Consider the following 21,038-nt stretch of genomic DNA (forward strand, 5'->3'; position numbering starts at 1 on the left):
CATGTTCATGTCATCCCAAACAATATTTGACTTAGTTGAGTGAAACCATTAAGAGCCTGGAAATTGTCTTTTTTTCTAACATTGCAACTGAAAAACAGAGAAAAGGTTGTGTAGGTGTTACTGTGTCTGACATTGTTGGCACTCATGCGGTCTTACTCATAACAATTTAAGATACCTAAATATCTTCATTTAAAAAAAGTATAGAACCAATATTTATTTACTAAACTTTAAAATGCTTACTGGCAGTACCTAACAGACTCACAAGAAAAAAAATTTGCTCTTCCCTGTTAAGAAAGACCAAGACCATTTTCCTCCTAAATTTGTTTTATTGATAAAACATCTCCAGAAAGGAAAATATATACAAATCGTCAGCCATCAAACAGCAGAAAATAAATGTTATTAACCTCACAAAATCATTACATGCAATTTTGCGGCACTCAAACATATTGGGAGGTTGTACCATTTGTCTATTATATAGAAAGACATTGAGCTTCTTTTCTGGAAAACAGTGATAAATAACATTTGTAGTTCATTGCTGTTGGGTAAACTCAATATCATCATCTTTCCATATTTCTACCCAGATAATGTTCATCAAATCTATCAGAAAAATTTAAAAAACTGAGGAAAATTACTTCATTAAAAAAATGAACAAGACAAGAAAGATTGATATCCTGTATATACATAATAATTCTAATGACCATCCTAAACTGAGAGAAAGTACATGGCCAATGGCAATTAAGGCATAGTTTTAACTTGTCTTCAGAAGAAAATATATTCTTCAAAAGTCAGGGCCTTATTCAGTGAGCAAAGTTAGCTTTTGCTGGTGTCACCATTTCAACACGGATCAACAAAAGTAAATGACAGTGGACTTTGTTCCTCAGTGACATCATTATATATTGACACATGACACTTTCCAGTGCTACAGCTACTGTGTGCCAGTCAACAACAGAGTAGGCAACTTCAGCACCTGTAGCTCTGGTTTATGGAGGAGTTCATACAAAACAGTATGCACTACAGAGTAACTTCACTGATTATTAAACAACTTTTTGAATATTACCAACATGGTAAACATTAAATCAAGTGAATATTTGTGTGCTTTGAGTATATGAAGAGGAACAAGTACATCTGTATGTACTCTCAGGCTTAGATTAAGTACTGAGACAATGTGTTAGATCATGGCAGATTGTGGGGAGTACAAAATCCTAAAAAAAATGAAATACTTAAGGTTTAGGGAGGGATCATGAGCAGAAGAATTATCAAGAGAGGGACGGGATGGGGGAGTTAACACAGTCCAGGGGTTCCCAGTGACAGTTCATCATGGCGTCGTAAAGCTCCTCGCTGCGCTGCATAAAATCTTTGTTCCACTGCTCCACGTCACATCCAGGGATGGGCTCTGTAAAATATCACCAAGCAATGATTTGTTACACATCTGCAGTATATGGTATATATTTGTGCATGCAAACAAAGGGCACTGGCCAAAGCAATAACACTGCAAATACTATACAACACTGAAGACCTTATTAGCTACGCAGATAGTAAAGGACCTCTTTGTGGCACCAGCCAACCCTGAAGTTGAGGATTTATCAAGTCATGTGTGTGATGTATTCACTTCTACCACTCAAAAAGAAAAAAGACTTAATCAGCCGTTTCACATCAATTACCGCAAAAGACATGTAATTAGCATAACCAGTTATTCTGTTCAAGGTGCTCCAAAACAAGCCAGAGCCTTATAGGTGGAAACTGGTGTATAAAGCATCTAAATTGGCAACACTATAATATATCTACTAATGAGCTGACAGTATATCCTGTATGATAATAGTGGAACACAAAAAAAAAAAAAAGTATTATCATGGTAAAAGGGTCTTACCTTCTGAATTATCCTCCTCTATAAACTCAGTCTCTCCATGGCTCTGCTGGGGAAAGACAAACATTGGGAATTATTTCTGAAACATTGAAAACAAATTTATTAAATGAACAATAAAACCCTGCAATTGCCCCTGGTAATCATGCTATAAGACCAAAAAGGTATATATCCAAGTCTGGAAATAGACAATAGTTGTAATAGACTTTTGTACAAACTGTTGTTTTACATGATGATTTCAGTTTCCGTATGTAGAAACATGGACACAAAGATGTCCTAGTAGAGACTGGCACTGCACTGTCATACTCTAATGTAGCACCATACAATTTCCATCTTTCCATAACAATTTAATCTCTGTTCAGCACAGAGGTAGATCCACAGCATGTTTTGCCTAACTTAGCACAAAATCTGGAAGTGAGGATTTATAAACTTGCTCCATCAAAGGTGCCTTTCAGCAACTCCAAAGCAGTCTGTGATTTACACGTATGTGTGTATTTAAAGGAATAGCTCAGCATTTTGGGAAATACACTTATTTGCTTTCTTGTCAAGAGTTAAATGAGAAGAACGATAGCTTAGAACAAAGACTGGAAACGGGGAAATGGCTAGCCTGGCTCAGTCCAAAGGTAACAAAATCAGACCTAAAGTTTACACGTTACATTTGTTTAATTGGTACAAAAACCAAAGTCTAAAAATGACAGTTTGTGGTTTTATCTGTGTTATGTGCTGGACAATTCTTTGGCTGGGAACAGTAATGTCCTCAAGTATTGTTGTCACTGTGAGGTTGCCAGGCAACCAGCTGAGACTCCAGGAAGTCACAGCGCCCAGCAGTACATAATATCCCATAAAATCACTAATTGTCATTGCTGGTAGATAGATTGTTACCTTTGGACAGAGCCAGGCTAGAAAGTGAATAAACATATTTCCCAAACTATTCCTTTACATTTAAAAATGAAAAATGAGACTGTGGTTTTATTGGCATTTAATCTTATTCATGAGGGCTATTTACTGACCAACAACAGCTGATCCCAGTTAACTTCTTGCAGTATATCTCAGGAGTTTTGCTGTCATAGTGATGTTGCCAGATTCACACATTTCACAAACTCAGCTGACTTTTTGTGACTAGTTTACTGAATAACAAAACAAGACAATTTTAGCAGTGCTGCAAGGTGTATTGTACCTTCATTGATGGAGGCTACCTGCTTCCCCTACACCAATGCTTTGTGTTCCACTAGGTAACATCCTGGACCAGTCTCTCTACTGGCTGCACAGATACAAAACTTCTCAATCTATTCCTTTAAGCATGGGTGTCCGAGTATTTCCCTCACCTCTACACCTCCTGACATATCAGTGGACATGGGTGGCATCCCCATGGGAGGTGGTGGCATCATGTGGCCTGGTGGGGGGTATCCATAGGGCCCATAGTTATAGTTGTAGCCACTGTTGTAGCCACTGTTGTAGCCAGTGTTGTTGTAGACACTGTACTGGTCATAGCCACCCCACTGAGAGTAGTAACCCCCCTGACCCCCGCCACTATTGTTGCTGTAGTAACTGGACTGGGACTGGTTGTAGTTGCTATGGTAATTCTGGCCCTGGCCCCCATGGTAGTTGCTCATCTTCTGGCTGCAACACAAGAAATACAACAAAGTTTCATTAACGTTTGAAGGCAGTCTGGTGAAGGACACTTTGAATACAGCTCCATTATTTGATTTAAGATCTATCAAATTAAAAGATAATGTAGGTTGTGCAGACATATGTACATCTCTTGTGTCATCACAATTATAATTCGTAAGCCTTCAAAGTTTTAAGCTTAATTGTCTCAACAGAATCTAAATGGATTATAAAAGTGTAAGAGGGATACAAATTCAGAGAACATGAGCATAAAAAAGAAGATGAAATAAAATAAAATGAACTATTTATGGATGGCTTTTGGGTGCTGGGTTGGGCTTCAAGTTTCACTGGATTTATTTTTTGATTGATTTTGTTTATTGAGCGTCCTGCACATATGGTGCCCAGCCCGTATGGGCTTACAAGACACTGGACACATGACCAATCACAACATACAGTTCCACAAATTCAACATGTCAAAACATTCACTTTCCATAACAAATAGGTCTTATTATGATGGTGTATAGTGTTCTTTCTCTTAGTTGCCATGCATTTTCTATAAATCTTGAGCCAACTTAACAACCAAAACAAATCAGAGTTCCTCAACTGCATTTTTTCATACAAATGATTCCTCACGTCGCTGTACATGGGGCAATATAATACAAAATGAAATTTATCCACAACACTAAGATCACAAAAAACACAAACGCAGCTCCTCAGGAATACATTTATATCTGCTTACCTCAAGTGCCAGAGGCAAGATACCACTTCTTAACTGAGCACACAGGGGCCTCTGCCCTCTCTGTAAATGTAATTGTATATAAGGCTTAGTGTAGTAATCCTCTTTGATTTGAACAGTTTCTGAGCTTTGGCTTATTCCAAATCTGATCCTTCCATTGTTTCTTATGGATCTTTAGTAGTTTTTCCTTTGACTATATTTATGTTACACTGCTAATTATTGCTGAAAATAAAATGTAAATCAGAGAGAGAAAATATTGCAGAGACCTCTCGACCAAGGGTAACCATGTGCTCTGTCCCAGTTAAATATCTTTTTGGGTAGCCTTTCCTCTTGCAACTGGAAAAGGCGGTTCCACAGCCGAACTATTTCACATCTCTGCTTTACAAGACATGAGACCCATCCCATGTCCCCTTCAATAGCCCGCTTAGCCATTTATTTATGCACCCCAAGAAAACACCTCATGGCTCGACTCTGAATAGCATTACTGTCAGGGGTATCCTTAAAACCACACACTCCTGCAGCATAAAATAAAATTGAGACAACCATTAAATCATAAAGTTTTGAAAATGTTGAAAAACCAAGGTCAGGACACGGTTTCATTTTATTCATCACAAACCCTAACGCTCTTCCTGCTGCTTCACGCCAAATGGAGTAGGAAACCAACCAGTCCTGAAATTATTTAACTAAACATGCAACTAGGGCTTTGTACAAGGTTTTGATAGCATTGTAAAATTTACCATCAATACCAGAGCAAATAAACTTATACTTCAAAAGATCTCTATTGATCCAATCAAAGGCTTTCTTAAAATCCACAAAACAAGCAAATGTATTTTTGCCCTCTTGTAGTCTAGCTCTCACCACAGAGGATATGGCATAAATATGATGAATTCATGCCCTGTTTTTCCTGATACCATTCTGCTCATCTACCAACACCTCATGAGACTCTAGGTAATTATTAAGTCTATTATTGAGGACACCTGAAAACAATTTATAAACTGTACTGATCAGGCTGATACCTCTGTAATTTAATGGAACTCTAGGGTCAGCTTTTGCAGATTTAGGGATGGGTTTGATTATGGATTTGTTCCACACAGATGGAATAATACCATTCTAAAAGCACATTTGACAATGTAAAACATTCAACATATTAGGGGCTTTAAGGAATTAGGGATGTCCTCCACACCCACAGCTTTATTTAATTTAGCTTTATCTATTACCCTCTACCCAGTTTATATATGTCCCTCCAAAACTGATGTGTTGTTATTGCTCTAATTGTAGAGTTTGTCCTCTCTTAAAACGTCGCTTGGATTTTATCAGCCTTCTATCAAAATTAAATTGACAATGTTTAAATACATTTTTTAAGTTCCTTCTCTTGCTCTGGTCCTTAAACACACATTTTCACTGCTGAGCACAGGTTAACCCACAACTTATTTAATTAATTTTTCCAATATGGTTGTTTTATTCTATAATATTTCTTCACACCATCCTTTTTTACAGCACAATAGTTATCCATTTTCTTATACAAAAGGTCATAAAGATCGTAACTATAATCCTAATATCCTGCGTTTTCTGGCCATTTTCCAACTGATCTGTGACCTCAATGAGAGCCTTACAGCACATCTCAGAAGAAAGAAAATAAATAGCAAAGTTTCAATTTTGTCTTTTTACTTGCTGCTGAAAGTCTACACTGTTGGTTGTTAAAGAATGCTCCTGTTTGGAATCGTAGACACAGCACTGAGTGGTCAGGAAGTCTACTACGATCATCAATCAAATGAATACCTTCATATCCAACCCTGTCCACAAGATCAGAGGGTGTGTAAACGTTAAATTCAAGACATGTTTTTAGATCAACAAGTGGTTTCACAATATAATCTACAACAGCTTTACGCTGCACAGAAAAAGATGTAAAGTTATCATTTTCTGGATTTAACTTCCCATTAAGCACACAGCATTCAGTATCTGTTAAAAATTCAATAAGGGTCTCCCCATGCTTATTTACATCCACATTCAATACAACTCTAGGAGTGAGAGTTATACCTTAATGGGATATTCACAACTGGAAATACACACATAAGGTAGCATTTTTCGACAAGGCAGCATAAATCTTCAGAACGTCGGCAGTGTGTTACTGCATGTAATAACAAGATCTACAATATTCAAGCAATAGGCTATTTTATTTCATAAAGGTAAATATTTAAACTCATTAGGAAAATACTGATGTTCTCTCTCTCTCTCATACACACAAATTTGTTTCACTATCCCTGTGGGGGACAGTCATTGACATAATGCTTTCCCTAGCCCCTTACCCTAACCATCACAACTAAATACCTAACCTTAACCCTTCCCTTAACCATAACCTAACTGTAACCTTTACCCTAAAACCAAGTCTTAACCCTCAAAAAAAGTCTCTACCCGTGGGGACCTCAATTTTTGACGGTGACAGAAGGGCCCATGGGTTGGTGTGCATTCAGGTTAAAGTCCCCACTGGGATATAAGAACATGGAACATGAAACACACACACACAGAATGCTATTTGTTGAAGTACCGGAGCGCACCTATGACTAGGTTAGGTTAAGTTGTGGCTTATTTAATGGGGTTATGTAACCACCGTTCCTACGATGGCAAGTTTACATACATTTGTCAACTATAACTGACCACACGATCAAATGTTAGACTGACTTTCAAATGTTAGACTGACTTTATGAATCATGTTGAGAATATTATGCAGCAGTCAGCCAAACATCTAGCAGTAGACAATACCATGGATGTAGTAGGTTGTAATTAGCGTGGCATTAAGCAATAACTTGCAGGCGAATGAACACAAGTAGTTTGTGTTTTGAATGATTTCATTTACTTTCTTGTGCCTAGCAAATTAAGCTGCATTCGAATCATCCATTCTTGCAGTGCATGCAGAGGTCAAGCTCATCTAATAGGCTAGGCTATGAAAATGAGCGAAGCATGCTTTCATTTCCTGCAGGCACTGTGGGTGCAGCACAAGCTGGCCAACTTTAACAGGCTGGCTTTGTCAATTTTTACTTGCCCCTATACAAGTAGTTTTATTTATTAGCAGATATCAAATAACAAAAAGTAAAGTTAATTGTTATGTTTAATATATATATATATATATATATATATATATATATATAAAAAACTTGGTCCTTCACCCTCCGCGGGTGGTCTCATCCTTCGAGCTCGGGTCCTCTACCAGAGGCCTGGGAGCTTGAGGGTTCTGGGCAGTATTTTTGCTGTTCCCAGTACTGCGCTCTTCTGGACCGAGATGTCTGGTGTTCTTCCAGGGATCTTCACCTTCCAGGCCTTCTCCAGCTCTTCTCTGAGCCCTTGGTACTTCTCTAGTTTCTCATGTTCCTTTATATTTATTTATTTTTATATATATATATATATATATATATATATATATATATATATATATATATATATATATATATATATATATATATATATATATAGTAAATTAATTAGAACAAGGACACAGTGTGTGTAAAGCAACAAACATTATTGCATATCGAAAATGGCATGACAATCCCCCTCCCCAGAGATGGACTCTTAACTGTGAGTGAGTGATAAATTATCTAAATAAACAATAAGCTTTACCCGCCGCCATTTTCTCGTGATTAGGGATGGGTATCGTTAGGATTTTATTGATACTGCTATTCTTAACGATGCTATTATCGGTTTGGTTATTTATGGATACTCATCGGCTCTTTTTCATTACTAAAATAATAGCTTTTTAAAAAAAGAATATATTCAGAACAGGATTTGAATTGCATATTTTAAATATAACTAAATGTTGTTTCTAGAGCAGCAACAGTGTTTACAACAGCAAAGTCAGTATATAAACTGAATATCTCACGGGAAACAAAACTAAAATGTCAGTAAAATAAATCATATTCCTGACATCAAAATACTGAGTGATGTGTTCTTCATTCTTTCTAAACATCAGTCAGTATCAGTCCTTCCTCCTGTCCTCTGTCCCCATCCCTCTGCTGCTGCTGATGTTATTCATTGCAGGCAAGTTACCGCTGGTAGAGAGGTTTTTAGAGAGGAATTTTAAGATTTGTGGCAAACTAAGCTAAACAGTTAGACTACATACAGACAGCTTCGTTTTAGCTTGTTTGTAACAATTTGCTATTAGCCAAGCTAGCTCGCCGTGCTTATGTAAAACATGACTGCAGACAGAGCAGATTAAAATACTACATGACATGTTTATGCTTGTTGAACAGGTGTATTGATAAAAGTACTGCTTTCTACTGAGGTTTTTATTCCACTTACTTACAGTAATGAGCGTAGTTGTTGTCAACTCGAGTAATCTCCACCGAAGCCTGTCTGATCTGCTGACGGCTGACTGCGTTGCATGTGTGGGTGTGTGTGTGGAGGAGCTCAGCCCGACACAGACAGCAGGAGAGGCTGCAGCAAGCGTGAGAATACTACGGTCTATAATGATTTAGCTCCGGGGCTCGTTTAATACCAGGTTTCAGTACCCATCCACCCTACTCACCAGTGTCCGATCGGTGTGTGCTACTCTCAACAGAGATAGCTACTTCCATTATCAAAATAAGGAATACATGCGTTAAATTCTTTAAGTGACTTGCTAGATTTGCCCCAGGAAATCCTTATTGTTGAGCCGTGGTGTCTCCTTGTTAAAGTGTACGAGTGAAACAAGGAGACTCGCGATTCAATCTGCACTGTGAAATGTCGCAAATCTCTGTTACGTTATTTTTTATTTACCCGCCATCGCAGCTGATAGGTTGAGCAAATTCACTACACAAAATCACAGCCACTACATAAAATCACCCGCATTTGGAAGGTGGCAACTGCTAATTTCCAATTTCCACCCCTGAATGATTCCATCTTATCTTTTGGTCAGTTCACATTGAAAGGTTGTGACACATAATGGTAAGTACATGACGTACCACACTAAGACTTGCAGGGGAAATAAGAACACTTCAAGACCACCAAGCTAATTGAACAAAAAGGAACCATAGCACTGCAACAGTTACTAACCATGATAATCTCTATGAGTCACTTAGGCATGTCACGATAACTACTTTTGTTGGACAATATATTGTCCAAGAAATAATTGCAATAAACAATACTATTGTCATTTTATGGCCAATTGCATAGCAATCATTTACATAAAGCATAGGGGTTGTGTAAGTTGCAGCAAGGGAGAGATAGATAGCCAAATAATCACAAACTCACTACAGGGACAGTGTATATTTGAAGTAATAAAGTTTTTTTTTAAATCTACAAAAGGGAGGGAGAAGATGAAATGAACTATTTAAATATTTAAAAGATCAAACAAACTATTTACACACTATAGGAACACTCTAATCCAGAGATCCAAAGAGAAAGCGTGAGAGAGAAGCTCAAACCTGCCTGCCCCACATGCCACACCTACTGACTGTCTGCACAAGACACAAGAGGAGAGACGAGGCCCCGGCGCTGTTGGCAGAAGAGCCGAGGACTGCGATTACTCTGAGCAGCATGCATGAGAATGAATTACAATATAATATGAATATATTTCTCGCCTTTCCCCTGATGGTCTGAATAGGCCGCTAAATTTTTCACACACAGAGGGCAGATGACAAGAGGACAACAGCAGCGCGACCAGAAATTACAGCAAAATGTGTCTAAGCATTGTTTCTGTTCATTCAGCTTAGGAGCTGTGAAAAAAACGCTTAAGCAGTGCACCCCAAGTCTAATAATGGTAGGAAAAATCCTGCTGTTTATTCTGGCATCATGTTGGCTAAAATGTTGGTGACATTCTTGTATACAAAAGTATCGATACTTTTTCAATACTATGTGTTGAAAACGATACAATCTCTGTTAATATTACATTCAATAGTATTGAAAGTACAGAAGCTATTAAAAAAACAAAAAAAACAAAAAATAAATAAAAAATAACCAAACAGATCTACAATCTTTAGACTATGTTCGGCACGCCCCCACTTTGGACAGGACCAGCATGGAAGCTATGCACTGCTATGGACCTGGGCAGCGACAGCCTTTCCGACGGGAAACTGAAGCCTTATATCGCTCTCTCTACAGCTGCCTTGACCTGCAACAACTAACGTGTTTAAACATCAAAGTCACACAATAACACAAACTAACTAACCGATCGAGGCAGCGGTGGACCAGCAACTCCTGTGTTCTGAGACGTAAAATTATTGTTTTTGTCAGTGGGGTCTGGTGAAGAGAGCATATGTGAATTTAACAGCTTCAGTTTCCCATTGGAAAGGGCTGTCTGACAGCTTTACAGCAAAGTAAAGCGGTGAAAATATAAAACTGTGTGCAGGCTGTTAATTTAAAAAATCGAAAGAGATATCGAAAGAGATATTGAGTATCATTTTTTCTACTAGTATTGTATCGAAGTTTAAAATTCTGGTATCGTGACAACCTTAGTACAGTCTACATATTTTGCCATGTTCCATCATGTTTCCTTGTCAGTGTCTTACCTCTTTGCCACAGCAATACTGAGTCTGAGCAGCTTTCCCCCCAGCATCGTACCCTGGCACTCCTCGATCGCCTTCTTCTGCTCGCTCTCCTCGCCAAACTTGACGAAGCCGTAACCTCTGCAAGTCAAACAAGAGTTACACCTCCTCTCCATACCACCACACACTCCATACATGGCATTTAATAGCCACTTATAATGAGAAACAGAATATAATGGGTATTATTATGGTAGAACTGAAACTTGTTGTTTTACTTTTAACATGAGGTAGCATCACTTGAATTGTGAGTTGCTCTTGCTTAGCCTATATGGGGAAAACAATAGTTTTAGCATAAAATGGTAAGAAAACATTTCTTCAGCCTTTTTTCGAAAATAGATGAAGATGTACTGGTGGTCAACGTCCATAGCACAGCTATCTAAATAATCATTACACCACAGAAACCAGGAAACATTTTTATATTATTGCACATTTCTTACAATAATATTCAAACCAGAATAGTATACAACACACCAAGGAAATTAAAGAAATATGTAGTTCAAGAAATCATCTGATGTCAAACTGAATAGTTTTAACATTTCTGAAGCCACATCACTGTCCGGTCCACCTCTATGAGCTGACATACCTTGAGTATCCATACTGGTCAGTGACCACTTTGGCTCCCTTGCAGGAAAGGTACTTCTTGAAAACTTGGTGCAGTTGGAAGTCGTCCACCTCAGAGGCCAAGTCGCCCACAAACACTGAGAACTCTGGCCTGAGAGAAGTAAAAACTTTGATCAAATATTCTTACTTTATTACTTTTACAACAGGTTTGGTAAGGTCACTTTTTTCTAACTCCAAACCCCCAGACTTCCTGATGGGAGCCGAAACGTCTTGATTCTGAAAACAGTGTCCAGATGACTACGACTGAAACCTTTTCTACGATAACTCACCAGATCTTCAATGTTCAATGTTATTTTAAAGAATTTGAAACAACATTTCAGGAAAAAAGTATTTCATAAAGTTAATTTACTTTGTCAAAATGCCTTTGCAGGTTAAAGACAAGAGGTTTAATCTGACTTAAAGTTACAAGAATAGCTATTTTGTTTTCTTAGACAAAATAGTGTGTAACATATCTTAACTTAAATTTAGACTTAAACAGTAACATGCGAAAGTTGAATGTGAATCATATCTTACCCTGCCTCTGGCCGCTTGCCATAGGTGGCATAGTTTAGCTTAAACTTCCGGGGCTGCACAGGGGGAGAGAAAACAGACATGATAAGCCAACCTCAAACACCAAAGACGTGTAGTATAGCACTGATATTGCTGGAAATAAAGACTGGAGTTATTATGGTTGTTATTTCGGTTTACATACCTCCACCACCCAGACCAGCTTTTAGCCCATTCCTCAGTTAGTTCCTACCAGAGACTCTATTCACCAGCTTCAAACAAAGTACATTCATGTACAAGCAGCCTCTCAGCCACCTTCAGCAGCAGGTACAGGCCGGTGGACAGGGGAGACCAGTAGCTTGGCCAGCTCACTGGGTCAACGGCATTTCAAATTCAGCAGCAAGCAGCTAAAGCTCATAACTTTACACACTTGAGAAATTTCAGGCTGGCATAATTTATTTTTGATTTACATCAACAGACCCTTAAGTAGACTTGCTGTCACTGCAGCCAATACAGAATATAGTTTCAGTAACTGATATTTAGTATTGATTCTTAGTAAATGTTTTGGTTAAATTCACTGGGAAAGCACAACAGTGGTAGCGAAAGCAACACAAAGAGCAAATCGAACACACATTGGCACATTTAACCAATGTATTAACAAGAATCTGGTGTGTTTACAGGGCAAAATGACAACCTCATATTATGCTGACTCAAACATTCAATACTATCGAGTTACTGTCATAACAGAGGAGGACCAAGCCTAGTTGAGCTCCACTATTCACAGTAAAATCAACAATACTGCTTGACAGCATAAATGTAATACTGGGAAAATAGGAAGGCGGTATTAAAAGACACACACACACACACAGTATAACTGACCGGATTTGATCCAGGAACCAGTTTTCCGTTGAGTCTTTGGACACAGCGGTCGACACTTGCTTCATCTGCCAGCTCCACAAAGCAGTATCCTGCTGAACCACTGCACAGGAGGAGAGATATGTTAGGGACAGATAGAGAGAAACCACTTTCTATAAAAGCAATACATTAACAGTATAAAAGCCACACAGCTAATTTTGCCATCAAACCTGTCACATTTTGGTTAAGGCTGAGCGATAGTCTTAAAACAACACTTGGTGTAACCACGTACAGGGTTTCAAGTAGTCAACACTAACACTTAAGCCAAAGCTGTCAAACCTCTGCTAAACATTTTTTTTTTTATGGGGAAACCTACCAGCACATCTAATATTGTATCAGTTGTCCTCAAAGCTTTAATACAGAGGCTGGTGTATGGCATGAGGTGCTCTTTATATCCTACCCTGTTATCCTGTGAGTGATGATCTTGACTCCAAATGGCGATTCTCCCATAGCGCTAAAGGCCTGCTTGATGAAGTTCTCATCCATGTATGGGTCCAACTAAACACACATGAAAATAAATTTTACATCCATCACCTTCAATTTTAACCACAAACAACTGTTCATAATAGGACAGAAGTACGTATACAATATTTTAATTTATAAAAATTATTAGAAAATTATGACAAAACAAGCATGGTTAATGGTCCTTTCTACCGCTGGTTGATACTCCATATGCAGCTCTACAGTGTTTTAGTAAAAATACTTAGGACAAATTACAGCTCATGGACAGCAGAAGACATTTTAAATTGTCACACACTTGGGTGCCCCCCACCCCACCCCCACATTTTCCGAAATCCATATCCAAATCGAAATTTGTCCTTAATCCCCCCATTTTTTTTAAATCCAGCGAAGCCGTGGTAACTCTACCGTCTCACCGATGTGCTTGTTTTACATTAATTTGATGGTAAACTCCGCCCAGATGATGCGACACCAGCATGCACTGGCATAGTAATCAAGTGGACACACTCTCACGCTGTGAGTTGCAGACAGTTTGTGACTAGAGTGGTAATGTTACTGGTAGAGTTTTGCGATAGAAAATATAAAAATGAAGGGTCGTCGTCAACAACAGCAAGTTTGATGAATTGATATCTGTCTGTCATTGATTAATTGACATCTTAAAATATAAAAGTTAAGTATGGCTACATGAAGGTATAGGTTCCTATATAAGCCATTAAACTAAATGGCGGCTATAAAATGTTATGTTTAAAAAAGGGAGTAAAAAAGGCATGTATTTTGAGTACAGGGAGAAGGTCTAATCGTAATGTACTCCTCAAAATAAAGAGTTCTAGACACTGGACCGGAACATAAACAAAAGCTAAAGGGGCAAACCTCAGCATGTGATGTTCAGTAGGGTTATTTACCACTTTTCTGGCAGAATGATTAAACTAAGCATGACAGCTCTCTTATTCATAATGTGTTGCTTTTAAGTAGGTGGGGATATGATAAAAGCATGTAGAAATGCAGAAAATGGTATTCAAATCCAACCCCTCGCTTTATTGTGTGCCCCCTCACACAGGTGTAACCTGTTGTGAAAAAGGCCAATAGCCCCAGCTTTTACTTTTTATATATTAGATACCTCTTATCAAAAGTTAGACTTTTAAGTCTCAAAAATAAAAGGGCGATTATATGGGGCACAAATTGGGGCGGGGTCGAGAGGTGTCAATGGTACACTTGCCTGCATATTTGCTGCAATGAAATATGATATGAAATATGATAACTATCCACTTATCCAACTCTCGAGACATTGTTTTTACGTTGTATTCGCAAACTATCCATAGTTACAATTCCAGTCCAAAATGATTATGCGTTATGACTCACAAATGTTAGCTAACTACATACATCTAACGCGTAACGTTACTTTCAAGCTGACTATGATTTCAGGTACTTTAGTTAAGTCACAGCGCACCGCCAGAGGCCGCAGTCACGTTACAGCTCTGTTTTCTTGAATGGAAAGAGCCTTCACGAAGCTCTACTCTAATCTATACCAATTATGAGATCGGAGAAATCGCTAGTGCACGTTCTCATTTCTAGTGTGGTGTTACTTGATGCATCTGAGTGAAATTGTACATATTAGCGTTATATGTGAACTTTAACGCTTAACACTAGCTCGTATCAAGTCATTCGATTAGCTAACGGTTGCTACAAGGTGAAGAGCTTAGCGGGCAACGAATACGTGGAAAAAAGGGCTGCTTGGTGAATCATTTGACCAGCAATGTTAGATACTATTGGTGTTATTGGAAGGTGATACGTCAAGTTCAACCAACGCAGTACATTAGAACAGAGGTTAGCCTATCCTTTTACGACAGGGGTCACGTATCCAGGCTAACTTAACGTCTGTTAACCGAGCGCGTAGCAAAGCTAACGTTTCCACACTGAAAGAAACGTAGACTTCAAACATACATCACCCATCCACAGGCTCGTCTGTCTGTTAAACATCTTGACCTTTGGAACTGGGATGAAACTGTAGAGGGGTTCCTTGGTGTTTGATGGGGGTGCAAAAAAAGCGAAATTTTACAACCTTAAAAGTTCTCCACACAATCACGCTTAAGACGTCGATTCGTAGTTCCTCTTCCGTCTTCTTCTTCTTCTGTTGCGTTTTATGGCGGTTGGCATCCCTAATTGTGCATTACCGCCACCTACTGAATTTTAACAGCTTCACAGTTTAAACTATTTACAGTGTCCACCCAACGTGATCCCATGATGCAATAGTCAATTCTATAACCCAGACCCCATTGTCTGAGTTGTTGCAACTCCTTCCCTCAGTGTAACATCCAGATCCTCTCCAGTTATGTCCACCACATTCAAGAATCTTCTTGCAGCATCCAGCACCATCTTAATCCTTTCTGACTTCCCCTTTATTTCAGCCGCACAATTTATAACCATGGCAATAAATGCCAGAAATCGTTTTTGGCCATACTGATGTTCTGCTCATCTCCATTCCCTTTCTTCTCCTTTTCCTTTTGTACTACCACCATTTCACCGTTTCTCTCCATACTCTTAGCAGCATATGACAATCCCTTTTCCGCTCTGATCTTATTCATTTTTATTTCCTTAATTCTTTTTGGGCACTGTGCTGATCCCGTATGGTGGTTTCCCTCGCAGTGCAGGCACTTTGCTTGCTCTTTCTCCACTTTACACTTCTCCACGTTACAGTTTTCCTTCCCACATCTCCCACATCTTCTGCCCCCTCTACATACTGCCGCAACATGTCCATATTCCTGAGGAGCTCTCTCATATGGCCTCACCCTGTAACATACATAATCTAGGTACACTCTTTCCGGTTATTCCTCCTCAAAAGTCAAACACACTGAGTTACCGTCCTCCTCCTCCCCATTTCTGAATCTTGTCAGCCTTCTTGCCTCACACACCCATTCAACCTCCCGAAATGACTCGGCATCCACCGTCAGTGGCACTCCGCTTACTACTCCCTTCTATATTTCTGCTCCAAGTGGGAAGCAGTTCACACTGCTATAATCTCTAAACGCATGAATCTTCAGGGCTCTATCTCTCTGACGCTTTGACACACATTCAGTGATAACCATCCCACTTCTTATCCTGACCGATCTGACATCTCCGAGCTTTCCTCCTACAAACTTTCCGACCTCATGTGGATTCTTGAAAATGCCATCTGTTTGTGTCACAGCTACCATCCCAACAAGATACTTCTCCTCTTTCTGAATGGATTCACTTGAGTTACTCTTCTTCCTTTTCTTTTAATTTTCAAATCCTCTCGGGTCCTCGTTTCTAATTTCGCGCTCTGATTCCTCCTCTGACTCAATTTCCGCCATCTCCGGTTCCTCTATTTTCAATATGATTCTTCCATGTGTATTTTTCATCAATCCATAGACCAAGATATTTAAACACTCTAACTCTTTCCATTGGCTTACTATATAGCGTTAACCCATGCTCGTTACCTATTTTCTTTTTAGAGCCCAGCATATAGCACGTTTTTGCTACTGAAATTTTTAATCCTCAATCACAAGACCATCTCTCCACACTGACTATTGCTTTCAACACGTGAGCATTTTTTTCCCCTTTTCCAGATTGCTCCATCACCTGTGTACAATGCTGACTGTATACCTGTCCCTGTATTTTCAAAGATGTCATTAATCATGATAGTAACTAGAATTGGACTGATGACGCTAACTTGTGGTATCCCGTTTTTAATAACAAAACTTTCTGAGATTTCTGATCCTACTTTAACTTGAAATGTTCTGTTTGATCAAAAATCCATGATCCAGTTATATAACCTTCCACCTATGCCTAGCTTGTTCAATTTAATTAACAGGCCTTCTCTCCACATGGAATCACAAGCTTTCTCAATGTCAAAGAATACTATAGCCATCATTTCCTTCATATTAAGGGTCAATTTCATTACTTACTTTAATTAGAGGGTCTGCTGTGGATCTTCCTTTCCTAAAGCCACTCTGATACTTGTTTAACAATCTTCCTTTTTCTAAAAAAATATGATAGCCGGTAGACAATAATTTTTTCCATCCATTTACATAAGTGTGAGGTTAGTGCTATTGGTCTGTAGTTTTCAGTATTTGATGTATCTTTTCCTGGTTTAGCAAATAGTAAATTAATGCCATCTTCCACTTAACAGGTAGTCTTCCTTCTGTCCATATCTGAACATAGCATAACTCAACTGATCTTCATTCAAGGGCAGCAGATATTCTGCTGCCCTTGAATGCCCTTCTCATTTCCCTCAAGGTGAATTCCATATCCAAAGCTGCAATATTTTCTACCTTTTTACCATGCACCTTTTCATTATCTTTTAGGACTTCTTCTTTCCTTTGTTTATGTCTATCAGTAATTTGATTTTCATTGTGAACACTGGCAAATACTCTTCCTAGGAGGTTGGCTTTTTCCATATGTGTTATTGCTTTGTCTCCATTTCCAAGTACGGATATTTTATTGTTTAACCTTTTCCCACTCATCTTTTTAACCATATTCCATACATGACCCACATCTCTCTCTCTTCCAATAGAAGAACAAAACTGTCTCCAGGTATTCCTTTTAGCTGTTTTAATTATTTTGCATGCTATGGCTCTTTTCCTTTTATATTCCATTAAATTCCCTGCAGCATTCTTTAAATTTGTCCCAGTGAGCCTTTTTAAAGCACCATCTATATATATAGGAGAACTTGGGTCTTGGGTACATCTATCTATATTTACATTACATATAATGGGAAAATGGTCACTACCTATGTTATCGTTGCATATTTTCCATTCACATAGACTAGCCATATTTGCAGAATACAATATTAAATCAATACATGACATCTTATTCCTATTTATATCTAATCTTCCTTAGATTAGCTTCCTTTAACATTGTTTATATAAACAAGATTTCTGGTATCTATCACTTCTTCAATCACTGTACCATTATAATCAATATGATCACTTCCCCATAGACTAATGTGTGCATTGAAATCAGTGCACCAAACTTCTCTGTGACTTTCCTCTCCCAGTATTTCCTCAAACACTGCAGCTGTTAAAGTATGACATGGATTGTAATAATTAATCATTTTGATTGAGCCTTGTGTTCTGTATACCTCAATAACTGTGCATTCATGTCCACCTGAAGGATGTATTCTTCTGTATGCTAAATTATCTTTAATGAATGTGAGACAGCCACCCTCTTGTTTATTTGCTCTATCATGTCTGACTGAATTGTATCTTGCCAATACAAAATCTAGATGTGGTCTCAGCCATATTTCTTGAATGCATATTATATCTGGTTTGTCCTTTAAATCCTTTATGACCTTCTTAAATTCCTATCCATTTGCTATTAAACTTCTTCTAGTCCAATGAAAGATGGTAAGTACCATTACTAGTTTAATCACTAGACACATCATATATGAACGGGTTCATCAATTCTTGTATCATTTTACATTCTGTACTTGACATCCCAAGGTACTCTTTTGCTGCTTCCACAATTGTTTCAATACTCTCATTCCTGTCATTTTATTCTAACTAAAATGGTTCCCTCCTTTACCCTGCATTTGTGGGAGGTCTCATGTAGTCCTCTATAATGTGTTTGTCTGTTTTCTGAACTTAGAGGATCATTACTGTTTCCTGGGTTATTCCTTTCAGTGCTGTTTTCCATTGCTACATGTTCGTTGTTGGCCCTCTTAACAGCCTCTGCATATGACACTTTGTTTATTATTTATAATTTTTGGACTTCTCTTGCATGCTTTTAAACTGCGCATCCCCAATAGGCTGCACTGTGGTCTCCTCCACATTTGCAACATTTAACTGGCACATCTTTCCCAAACTTTCCAAATGCATGATTACCTCCATATCTTGCACATCTTTCTTTTCGTTTGTACCGACTGGCAGTATGACCCATTCTTTGACATTTAAAGCATCTTAATGCCGCAGGAAGCGAAGCTGAAGAAACCTAGCATAACTTTTTTTGGGAGGCTGTTTTCAAAGTCAGTGGTCACTGACAGCGTTTCTACTCTTTCTCTATTTCTTTTAGTATTAATATGTTTAGCATCAAGTACTTTCCCTCCTTTCAGTTCTGTTTTAGTATCCTCCATTGAGACAGATAGTGGTATTCCAGATATAACTCCCCTATATCTAGCACCTCAGCCAGGTTCATGGGTTTTTACTTTTTTACCATCCAATGCAGTCATTTTCAGAAGAGCATTTTGTTGTTAAAGTATACGTATAAGTACTTTGCAAACTTCACTTTGCCTACATCATTTTCCAGAGCTTTAACCACCGATTTGAGATGGAAATGCTCAACAAACTCAATTATGACTTTCCAGTCATTGTTTTGGTTTTCAGCCCTCGAGCTTAGATATGCCCTAGGTCTCTTTGCCCTTTCATCAGACTCTGTCCCTGATCTGCTTAAATTACCACTATTTCCATTTTTCTTTTTCTTCCTTTTGAACGCCACTTTCTGCCACTCCATACCTCCATGATCCCTTCCTTCGTCCTCACTCCCAACAAAGTTCATTATTATTACATTCAAGATACAGTAGTTTGTATTTACCCACTACTCGATTCCGACTCCTGCTCCTCCCGTCAGGCAGGTCTCAAGGTAATGCGGTTTAACTTCCGGTGTTATGCCGAGTTCTGCCTACCCCCCCCGAGTACTGTATGCCCCTCACGGGAGCGTGCACAGCTAAAGTGAAAACTACCAGCCATAATGATTTCTAAGGCAAAGTACTTTTTAAAAACGATATCATCTTCTTTGTCAGGTTCAATTATGGGAAATGATCTGAAGTCTATTGAAGTCTGAGTGTTTAGAGTCATCAATGTTTTATTACACTCAGTAGAAGTAGCATTTCCTTGATATGATTGGTCTAAAATTTGCAAGGTTTCCTTGATTAATCTCAATATTTCTGAAAGCGAACTCCTTGCTGTTCTATATCTATGTGTTTTTAAGCATAGCATTTCAGACCGTTATACTAACATGTTATTCTAACGTGAGGTCGGGGGTCAAATTCACTCTGTCAAGTCAATTGTAAACATTTGGTTTTTGCACCTTATTAATAATTGTTTATTGTTTATATTTTGTTTTTATTTGCACTCTATATATTTGCACTCTTTCCCACGTTGTACTGCAACCGCTGCACAACAATTTCCCTCAGGATAAATAAAGTTCTATCTTATCTGATCTAAAATGGCCCACAATGTGTGCTGATAAAAGCATTTTATTCATAGATCTCCAGAAATAAAGTTACATTGTGGATGCATTATTTAGCAGATGTGTTTTTTTTATTATGTTCTGATAGCATAATTTGATCCTAAAGTGTCAGTAGAGAAATACACCATTAGAAATTATTCCACAATTTATATTATTACTTACTTATACATAAAAGTATATTTTCTCTGTATAATGTACAATAGAAATACGAGTAAAAGGTGATGAATAATGACGAATAGTTAGTCATTGTTGTTGGAGCTGAGGGATCACACTGACCTATTTCCTCCCTATCTGTACAGAGAGGGCGCACACTCCGACCGCCTTAAGAAGGGTCTGCAGTGATACTGCAGAAAGAAGGCGGTGGCTCCGCTGTGCGAAAGCTGGAGGAAGTGTGCTTTGGCAGATCTTTTCTTGGCTGACAGCCGACTTTTCGGACCAGAGGGCCAAGAGCACATCTGGAGTTGCAACACTGTTGATTAAAAAATATAAGCATATCTGTTACATGCGTCAGAAACACGTCTGTGTGTAGACAAGTCATTGCAATAAAAAAAAAACATGTTGGAAATTTCAGTGTCCCACATTCCAAACATGTCCTGTCTCAATGTGAAATTATTGCATTTGATTCCTTGGACATTGA

At 38.4% G+C, this 21,038-nt stretch overlaps 1 protein-coding gene across 2 annotated transcripts; it reads right to left on the reverse strand.

Annotated features, from left to right (window-relative positions):
• Positions 1–306: 306 nt before the first annotated feature.
• Positions 307–15,332, reverse strand: trnau1apb (tRNA selenocysteine 1 associated protein 1b). Of its 2 annotated transcripts, none has more exons than XM_044218591.1 (9): positions 15,140–15,332; positions 13,140–13,237; positions 12,704–12,803; positions 11,852–11,904; positions 11,301–11,429; positions 10,682–10,798; positions 3,187–3,481; positions 1,868–1,910; positions 307–1,393 (listed from the first exon to the last, which is right to left on the reverse strand). In XM_044218591.1, exons 1-9 carry the CDS (start codon positions 15,173–15,175, stop codon positions 1,257–1,259), a joined length of 1,008 nt encoding a protein of 335 aa, XP_044074526.1. In that variant the 5' UTR covers positions 15,176–15,332; the 3' UTR covers positions 307–1,256. The 2 variants fall into 2 exon arrangements, with proteins under 2 accessions (XP_044074526.1, XP_044074525.1); XM_044218590.1 differs by having other exon boundaries at positions 1,868–1,913; positions 15,140–15,331.
• Between the last annotated feature and the right edge of the window lie 5,706 nt (positions 15,333–21,038).

Source organism: Siniperca chuatsi, linkage group LG13, assembly GCF_020085105.1.
Source record: "Siniperca chuatsi isolate FFG_IHB_CAS linkage group LG13, ASM2008510v1, whole genome shotgun sequence".
NCBI lineage: Eukaryota > Metazoa > Chordata > Actinopteri > Centrarchiformes > Sinipercidae > Siniperca > Siniperca chuatsi.

Bases quoted from the DNA above. Each gene is read 5' to 3' on its own strand.
- trnau1apb (XM_044218590.1), bottom strand. From the start codon at position 15,175: ATGTTTAACAGACAGACGAGCCTGTGGATGGGTGAT. The intron at 10,799-11,300 runs GTATGTCAGCTC...TTTGACTTGCAG, and splicing joins GACCAGTATGGATACTCAAG to AGGTTACGGCTTCGTCAAGT. The intron at 1,394-1,867 runs GTAAGACCCTTT...GATATTTTACAG, and splicing joins AGAGGAGGATAATTCAGAAG to AGCCCATCCCTGGATGTGAC.